General features: G+C 39.3%; 1 protein-coding gene across 1 annotated transcript; it reads right to left on the bottom strand.

Moving 5' to 3' along the window:
• Positions 1–832: 832 nt before the first annotated feature.
• On the bottom strand, positions 833–25867 carry mylk5 (myosin, light chain kinase 5). Its single transcript, XM_083566871.1, has 17 exons — positions 25390–25867; positions 22141–22272; positions 19525–19677; positions 19166–19327; positions 17342–17377; positions 14653–14783; positions 12634–12787; positions 11590–11904; positions 11168–11267; positions 9746–9949; positions 9222–9439; positions 7849–7972; positions 5280–5432; positions 5058–5187; positions 4011–4098; positions 2678–2800; positions 833–1426 (listed from the first exon to the last, which is right to left on the bottom strand). Exons 1-17 carry the CDS (start codon positions 25523–25525, stop codon positions 1212–1214), a joined length of 2574 nt encoding a protein of 857 aa, XP_083422997.1. The 5' UTR covers positions 25526–25867; the 3' UTR covers positions 833–1211.

Consider the following 25867-nt stretch of genomic DNA (forward strand, 5'->3'; position numbering starts at 1 on the left):
CGTCTTCTCAATAAGCATATATGCCATCAAACAAACCCGATTGGCCAAAGTTCTCTTTGATGATTCCTGCAAAGCCCCGCCCCTTTTACATACAGAAAACATGTAGATGCCTGTCACTAATCGACGTTTTTTTTCTCTCTTCTAATCACTAAGAATGCTGAGAAATCGGTGGTTTGATTTATTTGTATAAAAATACGGCTAGGATTTCATCTGCACATAATGAAAGATGTGTCAAAATTTGCATGATGATGTCAGTTCTCTCGGCCGAACGTGACCATGTTCGCTTTCCTTTGTGGTTAAAAGACACCAGATTCTCCAATTACATAGGATTTGGATTTTAATATAGCGGAAGTGAAAAATGTGAACGAGAAGCAATTATAACAATACACTTATGAGATGAGAATGATGTGTGTGAATGCGGTGACCAGCCAGAAATTATCCATTACTACTATTTTAGAAGAGCATCTTCTTCTTTTTGATGAGTCCAGTGCAGTGTTTAACAGTGTTCAACCTGCAGTAGCATCATGTGGAACAATGCGTCACATTTCACGAAAATTTGAAATCACAAAATGCATGAAAACCGGAAACTCCACATGTGATGGAAAGTTGTAGCTCAGTGGTTAAGATGTCAGACTGCTGACTGGAAGGTCATGAATCCAAACTGCTCATTTGACTCTGGATAAAGGTGTCTGCCAAATACGAGAAAAGTAAATGAAATGTGGAGCTGCATTGATGTGTGTGTTGGCCTGAACCAGATTTCACGAGCATCTATCACCGGCACTGCTGTGTATAATAAGTGTTAGCATTTATGGAATAATTCTTCAGGTTCAAATCCATTTTCTGATTTGTGTATTTTGGCAGAGAAGCAAAAACATTTAACTTGGATACAAATACAATCTTAAAGTGGGATGTTACAAACCCATCAAGCGAATGGATGCGTGAACAACTGCTCTCAAACATCAACAACAATAAAACATGAAAATGCTACAGATTTCCACATTTTTAAAAGTATAATTTTACATTGCTTTTAATTGAAAATAAACTAGACATTTTGTCCACCATGGGAAGTCTTCCATTTACAAAAAAGACAAACTACTATATGTGTATGTCAACATTTTTGTTCAGTAAAGAGGAATATAAAAAGTGACAGTCAGTAAGACACAGTTTATATATATATATATATATATATATCTAAGGATCATCAAAATGTCTTAGTCCTGGTCCGCTACATTGATTTTAGCTGAGCAGAGCGCCTCTCCATGGACGTTGATAGCTTTACAGGTGTATGTGCCGGTGTCCTGCAGGGAGACGCAATCCAGCGTGAGGAAACACATCCCGTCTTCCTCATAATCCACCTGTATACGGCCTTTCTGCTTCTCCAGGGCTTCACCATCCCTCAGCCAGAGCACATCAGGATCTGGGTAACCTGTCACACATATACAGTGGTTGTTTGTTATATTTTTCTCTACACATCTTGTCAGTGTACTTCACTCCTAATAGACACAAAGATATCTACATATCTACAAGAGGTTAGTATACCTCAAGGCTCTTCTCTGTTCTGGCACCGAGAAGGTGGACTGAACTTTCCCTAGATGTCCGAACACTGGCTATCTTTAAGCGACTGGTGAAGACCTGATCTTTTAACCTAGTTGTTGGCTGATTTATCTCAAGTTTGTAATCTACCAGTGTAACAGTGTAGATTTATTCCTAAAAAGAGACTCATAGCACTTGTGTACGTCCCTCTGGACGTCTGCCAAATGCAATAAATGTAAATGGACAGGAAAATACTGTACATAAAACACGTGTACTTCCTGCACTCGGTACTTTATGTCCTGACCTGTTTTTTTTAACCTGCATTGGAATTAACCTGCACTTCAATAAGTTGCCCTGGATAAGAACCACTCTATAAAACATATGGACAAAAGTTTGTCTGATCATTAGATTGCTATGTGCTTCTTTCTTGAACATCCCATTCCACATTTAATCCTTATTTATTGTTATAATAACCTCCACTCTTCAGGGAAGATGTTTCAGTAGATGTAGGTACTGATGAAGGTGAGGTGAGGATGGGGGTTGAGGTTTTAATGGGGTTAAGGGTTAGCAGGAGATCTTCCACATCGTCCAACCCACGTAAAGCATATCTTTATGTTTACATTTTATAAAATAAAACATATACGTGCAATACCACTTTTATCAATTTAATGTTAATTAATTTATTTATTTATTGTACATTTAATTTTATACATTTTTTGTGCAATAATACTCTTTTTATTTTCTTTATAAAAACGTTCTTTATCCTTTTCAAATTTTTATTTTTATTTTGCTTTTCTAAATTTTTTTTATTTCCATTCGCAACTGAAAGCTTCTGTCACCAAAACAAATTCCTTGTAAGTGCAAACTTGGCAATAAAACTCTTTCTGATTCTGATTCATGCACACTGTCATGCTGAAACCCGGTTTGGTTTCTCCTAGTCCAAGTGAAGGCATCATTTCATGCCACAGCAACCAAAGGCGTGCAATACAACTGTGCACCTCAAACTTTGTGCTACCAGTTTGGGATCGAACCACATATCGCTGGAAAATCCCGGTGTCCCAAAACTCTGTCCATGCAATCTCTAACTGTAGTCTCCTCACAACAGGAGGATGTGTGTATTTTTTAGAATGATAACATGTCCTACCAGTGACACGACAGATAAGCTGCACGGTGGAGTCTTTAAAGACCTTCACGTCGCACAGCGTCTTAAGGAACTCGGGTTTCGACTGCATCCTCTTCTCCAGGGACTTGAGGACATGCTCTGTATCTGCAGCAAGGATACACGGAGACTATCATGGACCAGAGAGAAGGTACTCAGAAAAAAGGTTTTTGGATTAAACACAGTCTTGTAAGTGATGCACAAAATATATACAGTACAGACCAAAAGTTTGGACACACCTTCTCATTCAAAGAGTTTTCTTTATTTTCATGACTATGAAAATTGTAGAGTCACACTGAAGGCATCAAGGGCTATTTGACCAAGAAGGAGAGTGATGGGGTGCTGCGCCAGATGACCTGGCCTCCACAGTCACCGGACCTGAACCCAATCGAGATGGTTAAGGGGTGAGCTGGACCGCAGAGTGAAGGCAAAAGGGCCAACAAGTGCCAAGCATCTCTCAGGGAACTCCTTCAAGACTGTTGGAAGACCATTTCAGGTGACTACCTCTTGAAGCTCATCAAGAGAATGCCAAGAGTGTGCAAAGCAGTAATCAAAGCAAAAGGTGGCTACTTTGAAGAACCTACAATATGACATTTTTCAGTTGTTTCACACTTTTTTGTTATGTATATAATTCCATATATAATTCCACATGTGTTAATTCATAGTTTTGATGCCTTCAGTGTGAATCTACAATTTTCATAGTCATGAAAATAAAGAAAAATCTTTGAATGAGAAGGCGTGTCCAAACTTTTGGTCTGTACTGTATATACAAATGAAGAGTGGATTCTCTTTGGATCATGTGAAATCACGTTTAAGAGTTCAAAGTGTTTTCAAATGAGAAGTCATTCGATCACCAGAGCGCATTCGCAAGTCTAGGGTTTGAGTAAACATCTAAAAGCTCTGTGCTAACACACACATTCACACATCCACATCCACTTTCTAAATAAACTGATTTCCAGGGTTAGTGAGACAAACTAAAAGAGTAATAAATGAGAAAATCCTGATTTTATGTTGCCACAACACTCGTGGTCTTATTGTAATAGAAATCAATCAGTGTTTGAGTCATTATTATCGTTCTATTAATAGATCAGTGTGCTGAGAGTCACATCAGAGACTTTTCACATTGATTGAGCAAAGAGTCTGTGAGAAAAATGATAATAGGAACATTATATTCATAATAAATCGCAGTACTTTGGATACTTGAGTACATTTACTACAGGATTTGTGTGTGTGTGTGTGTGTGTGTGTGTGTGTGTGTGTGTGTGTGTGTGTGTGTGTGTGTGTGTGTGTGTGTGTGTGTGTGTGTGTGTGTGTTTACCATCCACAGGGCTGGTCAGACATAAGGAGTTGTCAGATTTGGACAGCAAGGCCATCCTTTTCAGAGCCAGCACGGCTTTGCCTGTTTTCTGTACACAAAAGAAGAAGGTCTTCGGATGAACATCTCTTTTACTCCTCACAAACCATCATAGTGTCGTAATTTAATCTTTTCGGCTGCTCCAATTAGGGGTCGCCACAGCGGTTCATCCTTCTCTATACCCCACTGTCCTGTACATCTGCCTCTTTCACCCCAACTACCATCATGTCTTCCCTCACCACATCCATAAACCTCCTCCTTGGTCTTCCTCTTTTTCTCCTTCCTGGTGGCTCAATTGTCAGCATTCTCCCACTAATATACCCCATGTCCTTCCTCTGCACATGTCCAAACCATCTCAATCTCGCCTTCCTCGGCTTGTCTCCAAAAAACGTCCTACATGCGCTGTCCCTCTAATAAACTCATTTCTAATCCTGTCCATCGTCGTCACTCCCAACGAAATCCTAAACATCTTCAGCTCTGCTACCTCCAGTTCCACCTCCTGTCTTTTACTCAATGCCACTGTCTCTAATCCATACAACATCTCAGGTCTCACCACAGTCCTATAAACTTTCCCTTTCACTCTCACAAGATACTAGATATCCAGATACTTAACTGGATATTATTGCTGTGTACCGGTACTATAGAATGTATGGGTGGGTGGATGGAAAAACCACAAGAAAGAAAGAAAGAATGAAAGGAAGGAAGGAAGGAAGGAAGGAAGCTGAAGTAGATACAGCAAAGTTTGTGAGCTTGGTTTTTTTTCCCCCCAGAAATCAGGCTGTGGTTGTTTTCCCCAAACCTGTAGGTAGTGCTACTGTATTTAGATTTTGCTCAGAAAAATAAAATTTCAAAGAGTAATCAGGTTAATCAGGTTTCTTATAACATCATTAAGGTTCTCACTCTCTATGCCCTTATTTAAGAGTAACCCTGAGAAACCTAAGGACCCTGAGGAAATCAAACAAAAGGTTTGCAGCCAAAAAATTGCTCCCTTCCCAGATAAATTCTCAATACCTTCCACTTCTGCCTGGCTAAGAACTTCTTCATCTTGTCTTTGGAGAGGTTCTTGGCTGCGGAAGGGTCTGCTGACTCTAATGTCGCGAGCCAGGAATGAGCCAGAGCTTCATCACAGGACATCCGGTGCCTGTGTGCAGAGACAAGCAGCATGTTATGGTACGAGTTCCTGTCTATGTCTTTGTGTGAGAAAGAGTGTGTTTCAAAGTCCTTGTGTCTAACCTGACATTCTTCTGCAGTAAAGAGCTGATGAAGTCTTTGGCTTGGCTTGTGATGTCCTCAAAACTCTCCTCGTCAAACTCCCACTGGGCCGCGGTCACTAACGCCAGTGTCTCTGTATCACTGTCTCCCTGGAATGGAGATTCACCACTTAACCTGTACACACAACGCAAACAATTACATTATTACACAATATGGACAAAAGTTTGTGGACACCTAACCATTTGTTTTCAAACATTCTATTCCACAATTAGTCCCTATTATGGTACCCTACACTCTTCTGGAAGATGTTTCACTATATACTGAGATTCCTGGGATGCAGTCAGTGTTCACATTCATCCCAAAGGTGTTCCATAGGGTTCCAGAGCTCTACAGCAGACCATTCATCTTCCACTCCAACCTATGTAAAGCATTTCTTGAAGGAGCTGGCTTTATGCAAAAGGGCAATATGATGCTTGAACAGGTTTAGGTTTCCCAGTTCAAAGGGAAAATGTCATGCTAGGGCATCGAAAGTATTTTCTGTACAATTGTGTACCTTCAGCTTTCTGGTAACAGTTTGGCGAAGAAGCAGATATGCTGGAAAAGTCAGATGTCCCAATACTTTTGCTTATATCACTGGTTCCCAACCTGGGGGTCGCAAACTCCCCCCACTCCCACTAGGGGTCGCCAAAAACTTTCGACTGACTCTTGATATGATTTTTTTTAAACCAATTAATAAATTTAATTTTTTACAGCACGATAAATAATTATTGTTGTGTATAAAAAGGTATTGTTGTGTTTTAACTGATTTAAATATGATGTTTTTAGTTTTTTTATAATATAAAATAAAAAAATACAATAACATTAATTCTCTGATTAAATGATATTCATGTTAATAGATTAAAATTTTTCCTCATGCATTTATAGTGGGAACCGATAGAGGGCAGACTTGCAAATGCGTCTTTTTTGGGATTTTTCTAGAACCAGAATCCAAACCACAATTTATCAACAAAAAGAACAGAAATCCTGACTTCGGATCCATTGTTGAAATAATTCTTAAAAAAAATATTGGTTATGATTTAATACCAGCGGTGTGTGTGTGTGTGTGTGCGTGTGTGCGTTTGTGTGTTTGAGTGTGTGTGTGTGTGTGTGTGTGTGTGTGTGTGTGTTTGAGTGTGTTTGTGTTTATGTGTAGTATGTACCTCCTAGTTCACCTGTTTGATCTTCAGGAATGTAAAACTAACCAGATCTACTTGTTCCTATTGTTCGCATTATATTGCGCCCGCGTATGAACTTGAGAACATCTTTCAGCATGAGAAGATCTTTCAGCACTTTGTCACTGAACGCTAATACATTAAACTGTCATGCGTACTCTGAGCTGCAAACAGTGCTACTTAGAAAACACAGGCAGAGAGAAAGAAACTAAATTTCAATCTTTTAAGGAGAAATTATTCTGAGGAGCAGAAAGAATTTTCTGAATTTTTGTCGACACCACAAAATTTACACATTTAGTCCCCATTTGCTGGTATAATAACCGCCACTCTTCTGGAAAGATGTCCCATTAATTTGTGGAGTGTGCTTCTGGAGATTTATAATGAATGGGCATTCTGTGCCACCCAGATGAGGACTGGTTCCTCTAAAGGTTTCTCCCTCGTACCATCCAAAAGGAGTTTTTCCTTGCTGCAGTCGCCACTGGCTCAACAATGGTAAAAATGTTGTTTTAGGACAATGTACATTGTTAAAAGTGCTATACAAATAAAACTGAATTTAACTTTTGCTCATTCGGCCACAAGAGCTTTAGTAAAGTCAGGTGCTGGTGTAGGTGAGGTGAGGATGCCTGGGGTTTAGTCAGCGTTCACATTCATCATGTTCAATAGGGTTGAGATCGGAGCGCTAGAGCTGGAGATCTTCCACTTCAATCCCATGTAAAGCAGATCTTCATAAGATAAAATAAGTTAAGATAAACCTTTAGTATGTCTTCCATGCAGTATGTCTTCCACAACTGTGGCACCTTCCGCAGCTTCAGGCTTAGACCAAACAATATGCCACACAGCTGGTCTGCACAGGTCTTAAGCAGTCTGGAGATGATGGCGTCTGGTATCGCAGCTTCACCTGGGCTTCTGTATGGAGGTGACTTTTTGTGCACAGCGATGGCATTGTCATGCTGGAACAGGTGTGGGTCTACTTGTTCACAGGGAAACTGTCCTGCATCCACCGACATCCTATACAATTGTGTGCCTCCAAGTTTGTGTTTGGGGAACAGTTTGGGGGAAAACCACGTGGTTGGAAAAGTCAGGTGTCCCAATATTTTTGTCTGTATATCGTATAAAGGTGCATGGATTTAGTGTTCTAGCATCAGTTCTAAAGCAAAAAAATAAACAGGTCTCCTATGATGTGGTGCGAAACTGGTTTTATACGAGTTTGTTTTGCTGCGACGTCATCGTGCGAGCGATTCATTACAACCGTTCAGTTTTGTAAGATCAGACGGAGGGTGGGTTCTTTCATGGTCATAAAGACATTATTTGGAAACACACACACACACACACACACACACACACACACACACACACACACACACACTACTGGAACTTACAGTATATAACAGATCACTCCAATGCTCCACATGTCAGTATTCAGATGCACAGGTTCGTAGTTGATGACCTCCGGAGCCACGAACTCAGGGGTACCATGCATCACTTTCAGAGGAATGGAGGAATCTGAAAATGCACACACACACACACCCACACACACACACACACACACACACACACACACACACACACACACACAGTCAAATAAGTCAAACTGAACTGAACACACTCTGACATTGCAGCCAAACAGACTTCAACAGAACACACACTGACACTTGCAATCGTTCAAATTCACCTCTTCACACACTGAACCAAACACACACTCACCCTTACACACACAAACACTTATCCCGGCACATACACCAATGGCGGGCCATCAGGGCAAGCTAGATCTGCTACACTGCTAAAATCAGACTGACTGACACGTTTTTATATACGTTTGTTCATGAATATGTATTAAACAATTCCCAATAGTTTTTTCTCATAGCGTCTCTCTCTCTGTCTGTATACGTTGAAATCCAATCAAATTTCAGCCGTCACATTACATGTTGCCGTAGTCAAAGGTCTCTGTCCGCTGTATAGTTTCCACTGTGAGGACTGAAAGCTTTTTATTTTTTTAGAATAAACTCCATGTTGCCTGAAGCTGTTGTTTTAACCGAACAGACTGCGAGTCGATCACCGACTCACCGGCGTCCAAATACGTCAGCATTTTCAAGTCCTTTGATTGGATGGTCAGAGAGCGCTGTTGGGCACAGAGTGCACAAGCTCAAACATATTTGTGTGGATTTGATTTTCATTTTTCAGGGTCTGACAGAGAAATTGATTTGGTAGCAGTTACACTTACAAGGATATTTACAAGACAGACTTTTTTTAAGAAAAGCAGGACATCATCATGAGTAAAGTTCAACAAAACAGTTGAAAACAGGTGCTTTTTCATGAACCATTTATACTTTTGCAGTTTCTTTACTGTAGAATTTGCACAATTTTCCTTCATTTTAAATCCGTAATAGATAAACAAAATGCCCACAAAACCCAGAATCATTTGATGAGGTGAATATCGATGTTTCTGTTAGAAAAGATGTATGTGGAGGTGCAGCTGTGGCTACAGTGAAAGGAGACGTGTTGAATTGTGTCTATTGGGTTTCGTGCTTTAGTGACGACATTCGCTCTCCCTGTATGAGATTCCTGTGTGTGATGCAACGCTCTGTACTACTGCGTTTCTCTACATATTGATAGTTTCTATAGACGTGGCTTCATAATGATGGTGTTAAGAGGTGAACTCATACAGGTAGGACAACACTGAAGGCCTGGTGTGAAATGCACTCTCACACTTATCTCTACACACACACACAAACCGGCTTGTACACACACTCACCCAGCTTGCAGGCGAGCCCGAAGTCAATAATCTTGATCTGAAATCCGGTTCTGTCCTCACACACGATGTTCTCTGGTTTCAGATCCATGTGCACGATGTTCTGCTGGTGCATGTACTGAACTCCTTGCAAGATTTGACGTATGTAACCCACACTGGATTGCTCTGTGTGCTCAAAGTGCTCATCTACAATACGTTCAAAGAGCTCCCCGCCTGGAATACTATACACACACACACACACACACACACACACACACACACACACACACACACACACACACACACACATTAGATTCAGCATTATTTAATTAACAATAAAGTCCCTTGTACTGTTTAATGACAATGATCATTACAAAAACACGTTTCTGTCAGTTTCACCCAAGGAACATCTTGGAGCAACCTAGATATAGAACGTTTTCATAATCTGGATTTGGAGCTCAAAAATTACTTGGAATTTGTCACCTGAAAACATGTAGCTTTAACAAATACTAGTGTATTTTTTTGCTCTTTGCTCTGTGGATACTTACAACTCCATCACCATCACTATTTCAGGTTTGTTATCATATGCTGCCAGACACTGCACCAGTTTGGGATGATGGAGGGAGTTCATCAGCTCGATTTCTTTCTTGGCTGCGTCTCTCTCTTTTGCACGCCGACCTTTATAGAACTTCCCAGCAAACACGTGACCAGTCTCCTTGTGTGTCAAGCGATACACATGACCGAACTTCCCTCTGCAGGACACAAAGTAAAGATTTAAGACAAGATGGCGGATATTGAGTTAAAAGCAAAATTAAGATGTTTGGTGAAAAATGCAAATGAACAAAAGATCTTATTTTTTTAATGCTACAGTATTTAACTTTGTAACCTTATACTCCATCCGGCTCCTAGACTCAAGAAACACCAGTCTTATTTTTAAAGCTGTGCTATGAATTTCTGAGATGAACCCTCCATTGGGCTTCTACTGAAGAACCTTCTTGCAATCTGAACTAGACACAAGGAACATCTGTCTTATTTTTAAAACTGGGGTATGTAACTTTGTAGCTGGTTACTAGATGGTCCTTCAATAGAAACCTGATGGAAGGCACAGCTAAAAAAGTTACATACCGCAGCTTTAAAAATAAGACTGATGTTCCTTGTGTCTAGTTCAGACTTGCAAAAAAATTACATACCGCAGCTTTAAAAATAATACAACGTTCTCTGTGTTCCCTTCCTATGTCTAAACTAATCAGTCTTATTTATTAAAGCTGTGATAAGTAACTTAGTACTTGTACCCCCCATCAGGCTTCCACTGAAAAACCATCTAGCAAACTTTGAGATATGAACTAGACACAGGAATTTTAGAGGTGCGGAATGTAACTTTGTAGGTGTACCCTCCATGAGGCTACTATTCTATGGTACACTATGGTGGAGTTGGTAGCTCAGTGGTTAAAGCATTGGAATTTTGGAATGGAAGGTCACAAGTTCAAATCCCACCACCACCATGCTGCTACTGCTGGGCCCTTGAGCAAGGCCCTTAACCCTCTCCTGCTCAGTTGTAAGTTGTTTTGGATAAGGGCGTCTACCAAATGCCATAAATGTATTTAATGTACTATTCACATTTTAAAGCTTTCAGAAATCCCTCGGAGCTGTAAGGCATGTATACAAAATGTTGGTTTAATTGATTTGGCAGAACGGCAGCACGATTTGTCCGAACACGTTCTGCTATTTTAAATCCCGACCTCCAGCAGATTTCCGCGGGGCCTCTTTTCCTAAAAATGCCGAAATGATTCGGATCTGGCTAGAAAATCGAGTTCACTTCCCCCGTCTTCTTTACACTCGCATGTATACACACGCTTAAGCTTTTTCAAGGGTTCAGTTTCATTCCTTGGCGCACTTTTGTTTTCCGAAACAAGAGCTGACACAAGCTGTGTTTCGTTCATCTCGTTTTGTATGTTTACTTGTTTACTTACACTCCCAGTTTGTTCAGCACATCATAGTGGTCAGTGACTTTGTGTTTCTCGTCAATGGTCACGGTGATGTAATCGCTTCTCTTCTCTACATGTGGCTCCCCTTTGAAGAACATAGAAGATCAGCAAAAACCATGAGCACAGAGGACAAAACCATTACATAAGACAGGGGTAAGTGGAAAGTCGGGTTTTTATCAATAATTCAGATTCTGTTTGACAATTATAATTTAAAAAAAATACATATTTTGAGGTAAAGGGAATCATTGGAAGCCAAACTTTGGTATTTGACGATGTATATACTGTAATGGCAATATTTTGTCCATTGTCCAATCCAATGACATTATTATAAATACATATTTGGAATTTGATTATTTTCCTTAGTCTGCACACCTCACTGTCTTCTCATTGACCTGAATGGTTCTTACCTGCGCCGCTGTCCATCCTGATCACCTGAGACTCTGGGCTTGGGTCGCTCAGTCCCACGGCGTTGCCGGCTCTGACCCGGAAGCGATACCTGGCCTGGGGCTGGAGTCCGGTGGTCACCCTGAGAGAAGTGCTTTTACAGCTGTCTGAGAGCTCGGTCCAACAACCTGTCCCGGTCAAGCTGACTTGCTGAACTTCCACCACGTAACGGGTAATGGCTGAACCACCGTCGTAGCACGGGCCTGACCAGGAGAGGACCAGGGAGTGTGAGGAGAGTATGTGGGCCACTGGGGGCAAGGTAGGACGCTGTGGTCTCTCTATAACACACACATTACATAGATCTCACAAATTTCATATTGAATTTTTGAAACTTTTAGTTTTAGACCAGAATAAATGCTGTTCATTAATGAGGAAAGAGTGTAGCTACCAGTTTAGCCGCATGCAAGCATATTTATAATCTCAATACATTTATTAATGGGGTTTCTGTCCCTATATTCCCCTTTAATATTTAAAAATGGACAGAAGGACATCCCAGACCGAGAATAAATCTTAGAAGAAAGTTATATGTCAATTCATAAAAGCATCTTTAGTAACTTGGGTAGGAGACATGCCCCAAAAAATTGGAATGTGGATTTGTACGGTTCCAATGATCCCAAAAGTTAAAATTTGATGTTTTTCTCAATAAATGTTACATACAACTTACAGCATCTGTTACTTACAACTTAAATTTATACTATTCTGCAGATGCTCTTATTCAGAGTGACTTACAATTTCTTGTTTATATAACTGAGCAGTTGAGGGTTAAGGGCCTTGCTCAAGGGCCCAACAGTGGCTGCTTGGTGGTGCTGGGTTTTGAAATAATGCCCTTCAGATCAGAAATCCAACATTTTATCCACTAAGCTACCAACAGAAATGTGTCATTTCAAACCAAATTTCCTTTTAAAAATGAGACATCTATAGATTGTGTACACAAATTATAATCCTTAACACACTCAGCAGCGCTTTAACAGAGAATAGAGCTGAAGTGCATTGTGGGTGGAGATTACCGATGACAGACAGTGTGACTGAGTGCTGGGCGGAGCCTCTACGGTCTAGCACAACTAGCGTGTACCGTCCCGAGTCCTCGGGTCGAGTCTCTGAAATGATCAGACTGCTGTTCTCACTGCTGTCCTCGATCCTGAACCTGGAGTCCTGGAGGACCTACACACATTTAATTTACATCTTTTATTACTTTTTATCAGGTGATGATTAAGTGGATGGACAGGGGGTTCAGGGGTGTCATAATATAATATAATGTATCGAAAATGTTACTAATAGAACTAAAAGTAAGACATTTACTTTTACTCTATTTTCATAACCCTTTATTTATTTTTAAAATAAGACACCCGAACTAATGTAAGGTCAAGTATTGTTTACATTTAATTGGTCTTTGTTAATTATTTTGAACACTTTTACAATTGGTAGCTTAGTGTTTAAGGGATTAGACTTTAGATCAGAATGGCATGAGTTCAAATCACAGTCACACCAAGCTGCCACTCCGTAACCCCATAGCTGCTCAGTTAAACGAATGAGATAAATGTAAGTCTGGATGGCGTCTGCCAAATGGTCGAAATGTAAATGTAGTGCAACAACACTCAGTGCACATATGTACGTTTGCGCATGCGCAAATTTACCACTTCCGTTGTCTAGCAATATGAATTCTTTCGCATTTTATGTACAGGAAAAAGAAAATACTGATAATTCCCCATATTCCCCATATATCACGAGGGAGTAAATGAATGAAGGATGGAAGGAATGAAAACATTTGTTGAACAATTCTGAAATAAGTAGTTAGTTAAACATTTCTTTTGAAAATTAAATATAAATGTAAAACATTTAAAGCAATTATACATATCGGTTTAACTAAATAGGGTCTAACGAATATCAACAATTGAATACATTTCCATTTACTTCATTTTATTAAATCAATTTAATTTGTGCCAATTTAATCAACTGCTCAATTTTATCAATATAATACAAGTGTATTGCGTTCAATTGATTTATTTTATTTTCTTTGTATATATTTTATTTGATTTAAGACTGTTTTTTGAAATGTTCACAAATGTTAATAATAATAAACTGCGTTAATAAAAAAAAACTACAGGCCAAAACTGAACCGAATCGTGACTTAAAAACCGATGGACGTAACTAAAAGTGAATTTTGTATACTGTTACATCACTAGATAAAACTAATCATACTCATAAGGAAGCTGTTGGAGTTATTTCCTCATGCCGTTTCTCTTCTCCAGTTCGTGCAATTCATCTTGTGCCTCGACTCGTATTTACCATAACAGTGAAACCACATGTAAAAATCCTCCATTAGAAAATGTTTACATGACAAATAACTGTAAAGAACTGAATTTGTATGTTACTATAGTATTTATATATAAAAAACTGACTATAAGCTATCATAAACGCTCTGAACACACACAAACTTCCGACCAATCACAATCGGGTATTTAGACGGACCATATGAGTTGCATGAAAGTTCTTTCATGAACGTTCCAGATAATCGAATGTACCTGCAAACCGATAAAAATTGTACATGCCATTCTTTATTAAATAAACAATTCTTATTGTTGACAATTCGCTGTTTTATAAAAAAAAAAAAAAAAAAAGAATAATAAAAACATACCGTGACATGCTGGAAAATAAAATCACCTTGTATAGTTTAATGCATTAAATGATCACAAAAACTCTCACTAATGTGGCACAATTACATGAAATATTAACGATCGCTGCGATCACAGCCTCAAATTTCACCGATTATAGCTGATTTATTATATTTTTTAGAACAAATAGCGATGGACTTTCTGTTGCTTATGATTTTGTTTAACCAGTTTGTCCACTGATTTTTTCACCCACACCTGTTATGTATTATAATATTTTAGGTAACATATTGCAATTCTCCAGTACTTGGACCTGAACTCTGGAGAGAGAGAGATAACAGTAATCACATCCAGAGTGGACAGAGATGATAAAGAGAATGGGAAAAGATTTGTATGTGTGTAAAGGTTTATTTGTACCTCTTTTTTGTTATAAATCCAACAGGCGACGATCGGCGAGCTCCCTGTGAACGTACAGCTCAAACGAGCCGTCTCGCCGCTGTGCACCTCCACCTGAGCACCATCTGAACACGCAATCTGCAGAGGGATAGCTGTATAGACAAGAGAAGGAAAGTGAAGGGAAGTAAAGGGAAAATTTCATACTAACACATCCAGAGACCTCCTATACAATGGTGGGCTTTAACTTGTGTGGTAACAGTTTGAGGAAGAACCACATATGGCTGAAAAAGTCAGCTATCCAATTATATACATAAATACATACAGTGGGTACGGAAAGTATTCAGACCCCCTTAAATTTTTCACTCTTTTTTATTTTGCAGCCATTTGCTAAAATCATTTAAGTTCATTTCTTTTCCTCATTAATGTACACATAGCACCCTATATTAACAGAAAAACACAGAATTGTTGACACTGTTGCAGATTTATTAAAAAAGAAAAACTGAAATATCACATGGTCCTAAGTATTCAGACCCTTTGCTCAGTATTTAGTAGAAGCCCCCTTTTGATCTAATACAGCCATGAGTCTTTTTGGGAAGGATGCAACAAGTTTTTCACACCTGGATTCAGGGATCCTCTGCCATTCCTCCTTGCAGGTCCTCTCCAGTTCTGTCAGGTTGGACGGTAAACGTTGGTGGACAGCTATTTTTAGGTCTCTCCAGAGATGCTCAATTGGGTTTAAGTCATTGCTCTGGCTGGGCCATTCAAGAACAGTCACAGAGTTGTTGTGAAGCCACTCCATCGTTATTTTAGCTGTGTGCTTAGGGTCATTGTCTTGTTGAAAGGTAAACCTTCAGCCCAGTCTGAGGTCCAAAGCACTCTGGAGAAGGTTTTCGTCCAGGATATCCCTGTGCTTGGCCGCATTCATCTTTCCCTTGATTGCAACCAGTCGTCCTGTCCCTGCAGCTGAAAAACACCCCCACAGCATGATGCTGCCACCACCATGCTTCATTGTTGAGACTGTACTGGACAGGTGATGAGCAGTGCCTGGTTTTCTCCACACATACCGCCTAGAATTAAGGCCAAAAAGTTCTATCTTGGTCTCATCAGACCAGAGAATCTTATTTCTCACCATCTTGGAGAACTCCATGCGGGTTTTCATGTGTCCGGCACTGAGGAGAGGCTTCCGTCGGGCCACTCTGCTATAAAGCCCCACTGGTGAAGGGCTGCAGTGATGGTTGACTTTCTACAACTTTCTCCCATCTCCCGACTGCATCTCTGGAGCTCAGCCACAGTGATCTTTGGGTTCTTCTTTACCTCTCTCACCAAGGCTCTTCTCCCCCGATAGCTCAGTTTGGCCGGTCGGCCAGCTATAGGAATGGTTCTGGTCGTCCCAAACATCTTCCATTTGAGGATTATGGAGGCCACTGTGCTCTTAGGAACCTTAAGTGCAGCAAAGATTTTTTTGGAACCTTGGCCAGATCTGTGCCTTGCCACAATTCTGTCTCTGAGCTCTTCAGGCAGTTCCTTTGACCTTAATGATTCTCATTTGCTCTGACATGCATTGTGATCTGTAAGGTCTAATATAAACAGGTGTGTGGCTTTCCTAATCAAGTCCAATCAGTATAATCAAAAATTTCTGGACTCAAATGAAGGTGTAGAACCATCTCAAGGATGATCAGAAGAAATGGAGAGCACCTGAGTTAAATATATGAGTGTCACAGCAAAGGGTCTGAATACTTACCATGTGATATTTCAGTTTCTCTTTTTTAATAAATCTGCAAAAAGGTCAACAATTCTGTGTTTTTCTGTCAGTATGGGGAGCTGTGTGTACATTCATGAGGAAAAGAAATGAACTTAAATGATTTTAGCAAATGGCTGCAATATAACAAAAAGTGAAAAATTTAAGGGGGTCTGAATACTTTCCGTACCCACTGTATATACATAATTAAATCACTAATAAATAATGCATATTTAGCAGTAGTATTAAATGTACGTGGGGAAATTTTAGCTTAGTGGTTAAGGCACTGGATTTGAATGTTATGAGCCACACCAAAATGCCACTTCTGGGCCCCTGGGCAAGGCCCTTAACACCCAATAGCTTTTCAGTTGTATGAGTGAGATAAATGTAAGTCACTTTAATATAAAGGTGTTTGCCAAATGCTGTAAATGTACATGTACATGAAATAACTGTATTTGAAACACTGACTCAGTGCCTTTACCCCTAGGTTTTTAAGTAAACAGACTTTTTTTCAGGTAGAACACGTCTGTGATGACTAAACACATGCTACTGATGCAGTCAATGCAGAGAAGAGAGTAGTTTTTCTTTGAAATGGACGGCAGGTTCATTTAAGTCAGACAAGGCCACAAACCCGTGAGGCAACATTTTTGGAGGTTAGACGGTCAGACGTAGACGAGCACGATGGAAACCAGGGCTTTAAAAAAATGAGCAGCCGAACACAGCAGAGCAGCGAATGCAGCTTTTTGAACTGTATATATTTTCTTTATCAAGATCATATCAGTTACAGTTTAACCGACTTTAACTTGTGTAACATGAACGGTATTAATGTTGCATGACTGTAAAGTGAATTAAGGGACAACAACTGCAGGTGGCGGAAAGCTTTCAGACTCTCACCAGAGGCAGATTCTGAGATTTACTAGTAATAAACATAAAAATGATGGAGGAGAAGTGTTAGAGAAAGTGGAGTCCTACCTGTCCCTGAGCTGCTTCTCCTCTTCACAGGGAGCTCTGAGAAACATGGGGAAGAGACACAGATGATCAAAGAGACAGACGGTCAGGGGAGGGGTTTAAAATATGGTGGTTTGTGTGTGTGCTGTGTGTGTCAGTGTTTGAGTCAGAGTGTGCGATATGCATTTGTCTCAAACGCAGGTCCATAGTACAACTATGCATAACAAAACATGATACGAAAAGCTTTGAGACATCGAGTCTTCGTTATACTACACTGAATAACAGCTTATGTTACGTAAATCACTTCCTGTTCATATGATTATGAGAATTCTATTTGCATCATACATCTGCTTACACACACACACACACACACACACACACACACACACACACACACACTCACACACACACACACACACACACATTATGTAGGAATCTCACAATCATGCTAAATGATAATTGGTTGATTCGTTTTGTATAACTTACATTAACATAATAGCATTTTCTTAAACATTTAGAACATAACAAGTAACATTTATGGAAAAAGTCTCCATTTTCTGCTCTTTGGAAGAGAATTTTTTTAGCCTTATTACCTGCAAAAAAAATTAAAAGATCGAAACAAATTCTAGTGAAGGTACAACTGTTTAGCTGTTTATACAGTACTCATCATTACTTTAAAGAAACTTGGACTTTTATGGTTTTTGAGAGGCACATGCATGCTCCTTTTGTTCCTATGCAACAAACTCGGTTGTGTAATAATATTAAGATTTACTTTGACAAAACAAATATATTTAAATAATTTCTTTTCAATGAAATATCCTCCCTTAGCATGAATAACAGCTTTACACACACACTCGGCATCTGGACAGTTTATTTCTCCAAACGGTCTCTCCAACAGTCAATTGTAAAACCTACCGAAAATGTTCTTCACTAGTTGGAGATTTCTTTCTTATAAGCCATTTCATCGCAGAGCAGTTCAATAGGATTTAGGTGTGGTGACTGGGCAGGCCGTTCTATGATAAATATCACTCCAGACAAGTGTTTACCCTTTAAATTAACTTCAGAAGTCGTTTCTAATGAACCGCAGTCCAGACGGAATTGCATAGTGTTAGTTGAAGTATGGAATGGTTGCCATGTTGGTTAAGGATTCCTTTCACCCTGAATAAGTCTCCAAAACAACCCCAAACCATTAAGCTTCATCCTCCATGTTTGACTGTGAGGATAAGACAGTCTGCTAACATTTTCTCTCATGGTCTCCATCTTAAAGAAGTTCTTCTGTTAGGGCCAAAAAGATCACATCTGGACTCATCTGTCTACACAACTTACTCCCTATTTACTCATTCGCAGTTTAATACTTGTGCGTTTTTTGACTTTCAGGTAGTTAGAAAAGACTGGGTGTTTCCACACTTTTGACAAGTTCTGTGATTTGCAGACATTCCCAGAATTGTGAATAAAAAGCTGTGGTATAAGATGAATAAAAGACTGCAGGATGAATATGCTATTCTTGAAAAAAAATCACTTCAGGGAGGGAAAGGTGACTTTGTTTTGTAGGCCATGTTGGGTTGCGCCACATCATCGTGTTATTGATCGTTTCCATGAAACAGCAGGTCTCCAAAAGTTGTATTCTCTACTTGGAAATGAAACGGTTTGCTTCCTAGTTCTAAACTATTAGAATATATTTGGTGATGTTTTGAACACATCATATACAAAAAATCAGTCGATGTGACGTCGGTGAACACCATGGTATGGGTTGAGGAAGATATCGAATTCTTGTACAAATTTTGCAACTTCTTATTGACTTTTAAACGCTAAAAAAAGGATGTTGTGTAAATGATTGTGCAAACTCACCTCTCGGGCTGGTTGGCGTTCGAGGACTTTGCGTTGATTTCGATGTTCCTCTGAACACGCTGATGTCCTCTAAAGTGCTTTTAGGTGATTTAAAGACGCAATTTTCTACACCAGGGGTACGAGGCGAGGACGAAGGAGACTGCGCGTGATTATGTTGGGGCTCTTAGGAAAGAAAAAAGGAAACGAAGGATTAGAAGCGAATCATATACTGAAATTATATCATGCAGAAACATTCCACAAGGTCTTGAAAGTACAGTAGAAACAAGGTCAAGTTAAGGAGGACAAGAAAAGACTTGTCACCTCTTGCTCAGGAAGTCTTCCAAGCAAAAGGTCTTAACAGCTATTATTGTTGTCGTTACCTCTGACACACACCGCCGAGCTGCTGGACGTCTTTCCCGAGGTGTTTTCAGCTACACATGTGTAAGCTCCACCGTCCTCGGGGACACATTTCCTAACAACCAGCCTCGCTTCTCCACTCACAAATGAGCATCTAGCAAATCTCACTGGCTGACCTGAGAGAGAAGGATACAAAAAAAAAAGAAGATAAAGATGGACTCTTGTAAATAATAAGAGGGGATAAAACAGGGACAATGACAAAGGCAAAAAAAAAAAAAAAACCCTCCCATTTATTTTTTGCATTCATGATTTAATACCCATTTCCAAGTAGGCCGTTTCATGACACTACTACTCCGAGACCTTAGCTGCAATTAGTTCATACTGATAAGATCTAATCGGTTTGTTGGATTTGTGGACGCACAATGACTGGAGAAAATGAAGGAAAGCTGTGTGGAGAAAGCAGGTCAAAAAAGCAAGAGCATGTAAAGTATTTAATTCTCCTTGGAACTCAATCATCTACGAGGCGTGTCCGCCTACAGGACTCTCAATCCCTAGGTTTTTTTTGTAGCATTCTGTGAAAGGGACCTGTTTTCTCTGTACAAGAGAGTTACATGAGGCAGGACGAAAAAAATTATAAAAAAGAGTTGCATCTATACACTATTTGAACAAAAATCTCATTCCACATGTAGTTCCTATTTGTTGTAAGAATAACCTTCACTCTTCTGGGAAGATGTTCCACTAGACATTGGAGTGTGTTTGTAAACGTTTGTGCTCATTCCGCCATAAGGGTGCTAGCAAAGTCAGATGTGGTGAGGAGAAAAGACTCTGTATTTCCAGACTTTTGAGTATCTGAACATTAGCACTTCTTTAAAAAAAAAAAGAAAATGACCTTTCTCATTATTTTCTCTCCAAACAGCATATTGAGACATTGTATTCTTAGTACATGACCTACTGAACCAGTATCAGGATGTATTGATTGATTAAGGACTATAAAACCCTTTTATAAGACACTCTGGATACAGGCATCTGCCAAACTCCAGACATGTACTGTAAGTATTAACACATTTTGTAAGAGAGCTGTAATTGTCCTTACTCATCGTTTGAACAACGCTCAAGTTTGTGTCTTATCACCAACACGCAGCCTCAAGTGCTCTGTCATTTTCTACTGAAGGACTGACGAAATCTTCACATGACTTGCCAACCGCTGCATGTGGCTTTGTTACGATACACCAGTGTATTTATTCTGCTCTCGAACAACCATATAAAAGTGATGCTTCAGATTTTTCCTGCTTTTTTTGGTTTTATTACTGTTTCAAAACCAGTCATTTAGTCATTCACCATGAAACATGAACTCGAGGTTATGTCCACGGTTGCCAGGTCTGCAAGTATAAACCAGAATCCAGTGTGATGCTCTGAGGTAATCACTTAATCTGCAAAACAATGACTACCATGATGCCAAGCACAGGGTAACAGGTACACTTTCATTTCATTACTGATGTAGGTGAGGTGAGGAGGCCTGGGGTACAGCCAGGATTTCTGGATTTCTGGTTTTATTACAGATACTGTCATTCAGAAACTTTGTCTTTCTTTTTGTCTTTCTCTGTTGTTATCTTTCTCTCTCTCTCTCTCTCTCTCTCTCTCTCTCTCTCTCTCTCTCTCTCTCTCTCTCTCTCTCTCTCTCTCTCATTAATTGCCTTGAAATTCAAAATGAAGAGTAGTGAGGTTGTGTATTAAAATAAGATGCAATATGATAAAAAAGTGTCCACAAATAAAAATAATTATATCACACACACACACACACACACACACACACACACACACACACACACACACACACACACACACATATTTATATATATATAATTGTGTGTATATGTATATATATACTGTATAAATAATATTTCATCATAAACAACAAATAGCTATAAAGATAAAAAAAAACATGATTTACAAAACATACTTCATTATATTATTATAACAACAACAACAATAATAATTATTAATATTAATAATAATAATAATAATAATAATAATAATAATAATAATAATCTTCTGTCGGCTGCACACTTTAGTGGTGACCACAGTGGATCATCCGTCTCCATCCCCCCCTGTCCTCTACATCTGCGTTTTTTAACCCAACTACCTGCATGTCTTCTCTAACCACATCCATAAACCTCCTCCTTGGTCTTCCTCTTTTCCTCCTTCCTGGCGGCTCCATCCTCAGCATTCTCCTACTGATATACCCCATGTCCCTCCTCTGCACATGTCCAAACCATCTCAATCACACATCTCTTAGATTCTCTCCAATACATTCTATCTGCCACCTCCAGCTTCACCTCCTGTCTTATAGTCAATGCCACTGTCTCAAAATCATACAAGCAGGTCTCACCACTGTCTTCAAAACCTTCTTTTTCACTCTTGCAGATCTTTCAATCATAATTAACTACTACTATTACTAATACTACTACTAATAAATAACAACAATAACAACAACAACAATAATAATAATAATAATAATAATAATAATAATAATAATAATAACACCTAACTTTATTGTTATTTCTAAAAATGTATGACAAAAATAATGCTATTTTATGTTTAATTAGTTAAATTAATGTTAATTAATGTTCAGTGCTCACCATTATGCAGCCAGGACACCCTGATCGGATGACTCCCTGTGATGATGCCTTTTAGTGTGATGTCACTTCCTTTGTCAGCCACACAGTCTTGCAGAGGTTCAAGGAAAACTGGCACATCCACATCGTTCTTTGCTTTGTTTAGTAGACGGAGAGATAAAAAAAGAATTAGCACAGAGCATAAACTTCATTAACTGCACTTGTTTTAAATCAATTTACTGCCATACAAGTCTGTGTGGACTTTGTTGCCGTATGGATTAGTACAGTACAGTCAGTGCTGCTGGTTAAGAGAATTAATGACCAATCAGTGCAGTGAAATTAGTTCAGTGCATATCCCAGGGATTTTAGGAAGATATGACCCATGATACACCACTCCTAGAGCACTGAGGGTTAAGGGCCTTGCTCAAGGGCCCAAGAGGGGCAGTTTGGTGACACTGAGGCTTAAACCCCCAATCTTCCAATCTGTAACACAAAGCCTTAATCACTGAGCTATCACTTCCCTTACAGAGGTATCCTTTTTTTGCGACAGTGCTTTCTGAGCTGTGGGGTTTGTTTTGTCTGTGAGCACATTTATTTTGTCTACACTGACAGTGACATTATCTCACCTGCAGTTTTATGTTTTATTATAGTTTGAGCCTGTTTTATGCAAGTACTCCTTGGGAAGAGTTGGGTGCACCCCCAAAACTTGCCCCATGAAAAAATAATTTCTATAATGTCCTTAGAGTAGTGCTCAAGAGTGACGAAGTACCATAATTACTGCTATTTAAAAAGAAATATGATTATGTCTAGGGGCTTTTACTTACAGAAATATCATGAATTACCCTCAAAGTGTCTGAAAAAAGTGCCTTTTGGGGGGCCTAGAGAACATGAGATGCAGTGCCTTATAGGCTTCCATGCATGCCAGAAGAAAGGTGGTATAAGGAAATTCAGTTAATATCTACCAGGTGGCAATTTTTTTGCTCTTATTTGTCGACTGATTTAAGATCCTTCGGCTGGTACTGCCTGCAGCAGTAGTAAGATTGAGGTTGAGACAAAATTCTTTCTTCTTGTTTTGCGGCTGTTGTTTTGTCTAAAGCCTACAAGAATTCGACAGACAATTCATTCACATAACTAGTGAGTCACCATGCAGCACCCACTATCATTCCTTCTTCTTCCTACAACTTATCAGGAACATGAGGCCCAGAAAACACCCACTCACTCACTCACACACTTACACACACCTGTATGCAGAACATCACATGAAGATAACAGGAAACAAGTGACAGTTCAGCCAGATTTGCTCAGTTACACTAATTGTATGTGCACAACGATTTTATCACTGGAAGTCACAGAATGATGTATTATGAAGCCACTAGTAGGCATAGCGATTGGTCGCCATAGAAACTTTTAGCATTTCCTGGTGCAAATAGCGTTTCACTTTCCTGATATGACAGCGAATCAGGATCATGAGGATCATAAGCTCAAAGGTACGTTTACATTTCAAGCTTCATTGAACAATTCCATTTTACTCACACGTATATGTCTTTAATATAAATGCGTTTGTTTCCTGAAACTCCCTGCATTCACACACTGATATGTTGCGTAATTGTTCCAAATTTGACTCATGCTATGTGTATTTTTATTTTTTTGCCTGCACCAGTTCCCATAATATCACATATATCACCAATTTCTTTATCCTCCCAATGCACAGTTGCTATTCTCCCCTGACCTCTGAGCCTTTCTAACTCCCATTTTGGTCACATGACACTTTATTTTGGGATATTTGTCCGTTCTAGACCCACATATAAAAGTTGGTTTGGATCTGATTAAAAAAGATATAATTTTGTGTCTAAAAAACATGCTTGTTTAGTTGTTACCAGGTTAATGCTTGTAATTAAGCATGATGCATAGCACCTTCTTAAACTCACGTTGAAAAACATTTGAATGAACTTGACTCCAGTGCTAACATTTTTTACTCTAAAACATCAGACAAGCACATAACTGGGTGGAAGGGTGAAGGCTGAGACATGCTTCCTTTGAGACACTGTGACACTACAGTAGATAACCACCAAGCTTTATGAACTCCTATGGCAGTGCAGAAAAACACACTCAGTGAAAAGCGCTATCTGCCCTCTACTGCATACATTTCCTCACGGATGCACATGATTGGCTAGTGTCACTGTGATTAACAAAAGAGTGTTTGTATGCCCCTCCCACTCAGACAGCATCGGCAATTTCGCTCTCAAACTCAATTTTGCTTTTAAAATTAGGACATGCCTTCTACCAGAGTGTGATGCTTGCTCTCTGACCACATCAGCAAGTCTCAGCAGTTTTCACCATGCTATTCGTACAGCAATAAAAAAAGGAAGCAAACTTCTGACATCAAAAAATGATCTTAGCAGAAACTGTGTGAATTTAGATGTTGAAGTTTACATTCAGTCAATTCATGGTTACAACAAAGAAAAATCTAGATTTGTTGATATAGCGCAGGTTTTTCCACTGTGGGAAAGTCTTTGGATTTAGAATCAGAATCAGGTTTATTGGCCAAGTGTGTTGACACACACAAGGAATTTGTTTCCAGCTGTTAGTGACTCTCAAAGGTACAGATATAAATAACGCTATACATTAAGCTTGGACTAAACAAGACAAAACAGACAAGACAAGACAAAACAGACAGGATAGAAAAGTGTGCACTTTATGGTTTCTAGGTAACATAATCGAAAAAATCTTCCTTAACAAGAGAGAAACTAGCGGATAATCTGGTAATACTAGGAGGAACTGCCTTCTTCCACAACATTAAATGTAACAAAAGCTTTCATTTGTATTTTATTATGCTCATGTGAGGAAAATCTTCTCAGGGGCGTGTCTTTACAAAAAAATTAAATAAAGGTGCCATGCTATTATTTGTGATTAGGTAAGTATATAAACCTCTGTGTCATGCACGTTTGTACATTTCAAATCGAGAAAAACCTGACAAAACCGTTGTATAGTCAATCAGAAAAAAATAACACCCCTGACCTATTGACCTCTGTTTAATAGACCTCTATAAATCCACGGACATTTTTCAATAAATAAAGTCACAAACATTTCAGCTGCACTTATTGTTCAATACAATCAAATACTCTATAAAATCTAATTTTTAAAAGTATCTGGACAGCAAAAGAAAGTGAGAGTGATGTGTATTAATGATTCCAGGCTTACCTTCAGCATGACACCTAACAGAAACCCTTCATATTAACATGACGTGAAGCATGTAAAGGAACATAAGCTTACCAGAGTTAACTGGACTGTCTCGGGTCTTTCTCTGTGAAATGATGTAGTGTGATACTCCTCCAGATGCTGGTGCTGACAGCTGGATTCTGAGAGTAGACACATATCGTTTCTGTTCCCCACACACCCTCATAGCCATTTTTAACCGGGCGGATAAACAAACGCTGGCTCGACCTAATCAGACAACAAACACATTTCCCTTATCTGTTAATTAGACTTCCTCCCTTTCTTTTCTGCCCCGTCTTGACTTTCTCTTACAAGCTCACGATCTTCTTTTTCATGCTGTGCTCACTCTCTCCTCTTTGAACTCACGCCTCCCTTCCTCCCTCCTCTTCGCTCTCTTTTTTCCCTCCCTTCTCTTTAGTAGCCTCAGGGTCTCTTTCACATTGGGGGACTTTGTTGTACAGATTTTGTTGACTTTTTCCCTGTGCCAGGTAACCACCGAGTAATCAGGTGAACTTTAGCATGGTTACATCACTCT

Source organism: Silurus aristotelis, assembly GCF_946808225.1.
Source record: "Silurus aristotelis genome assembly, chromosome: 17".
NCBI classification, from domain to species: domain Eukaryota; kingdom Metazoa; phylum Chordata; class Actinopteri; order Siluriformes; family Siluridae; genus Silurus; species Silurus aristotelis.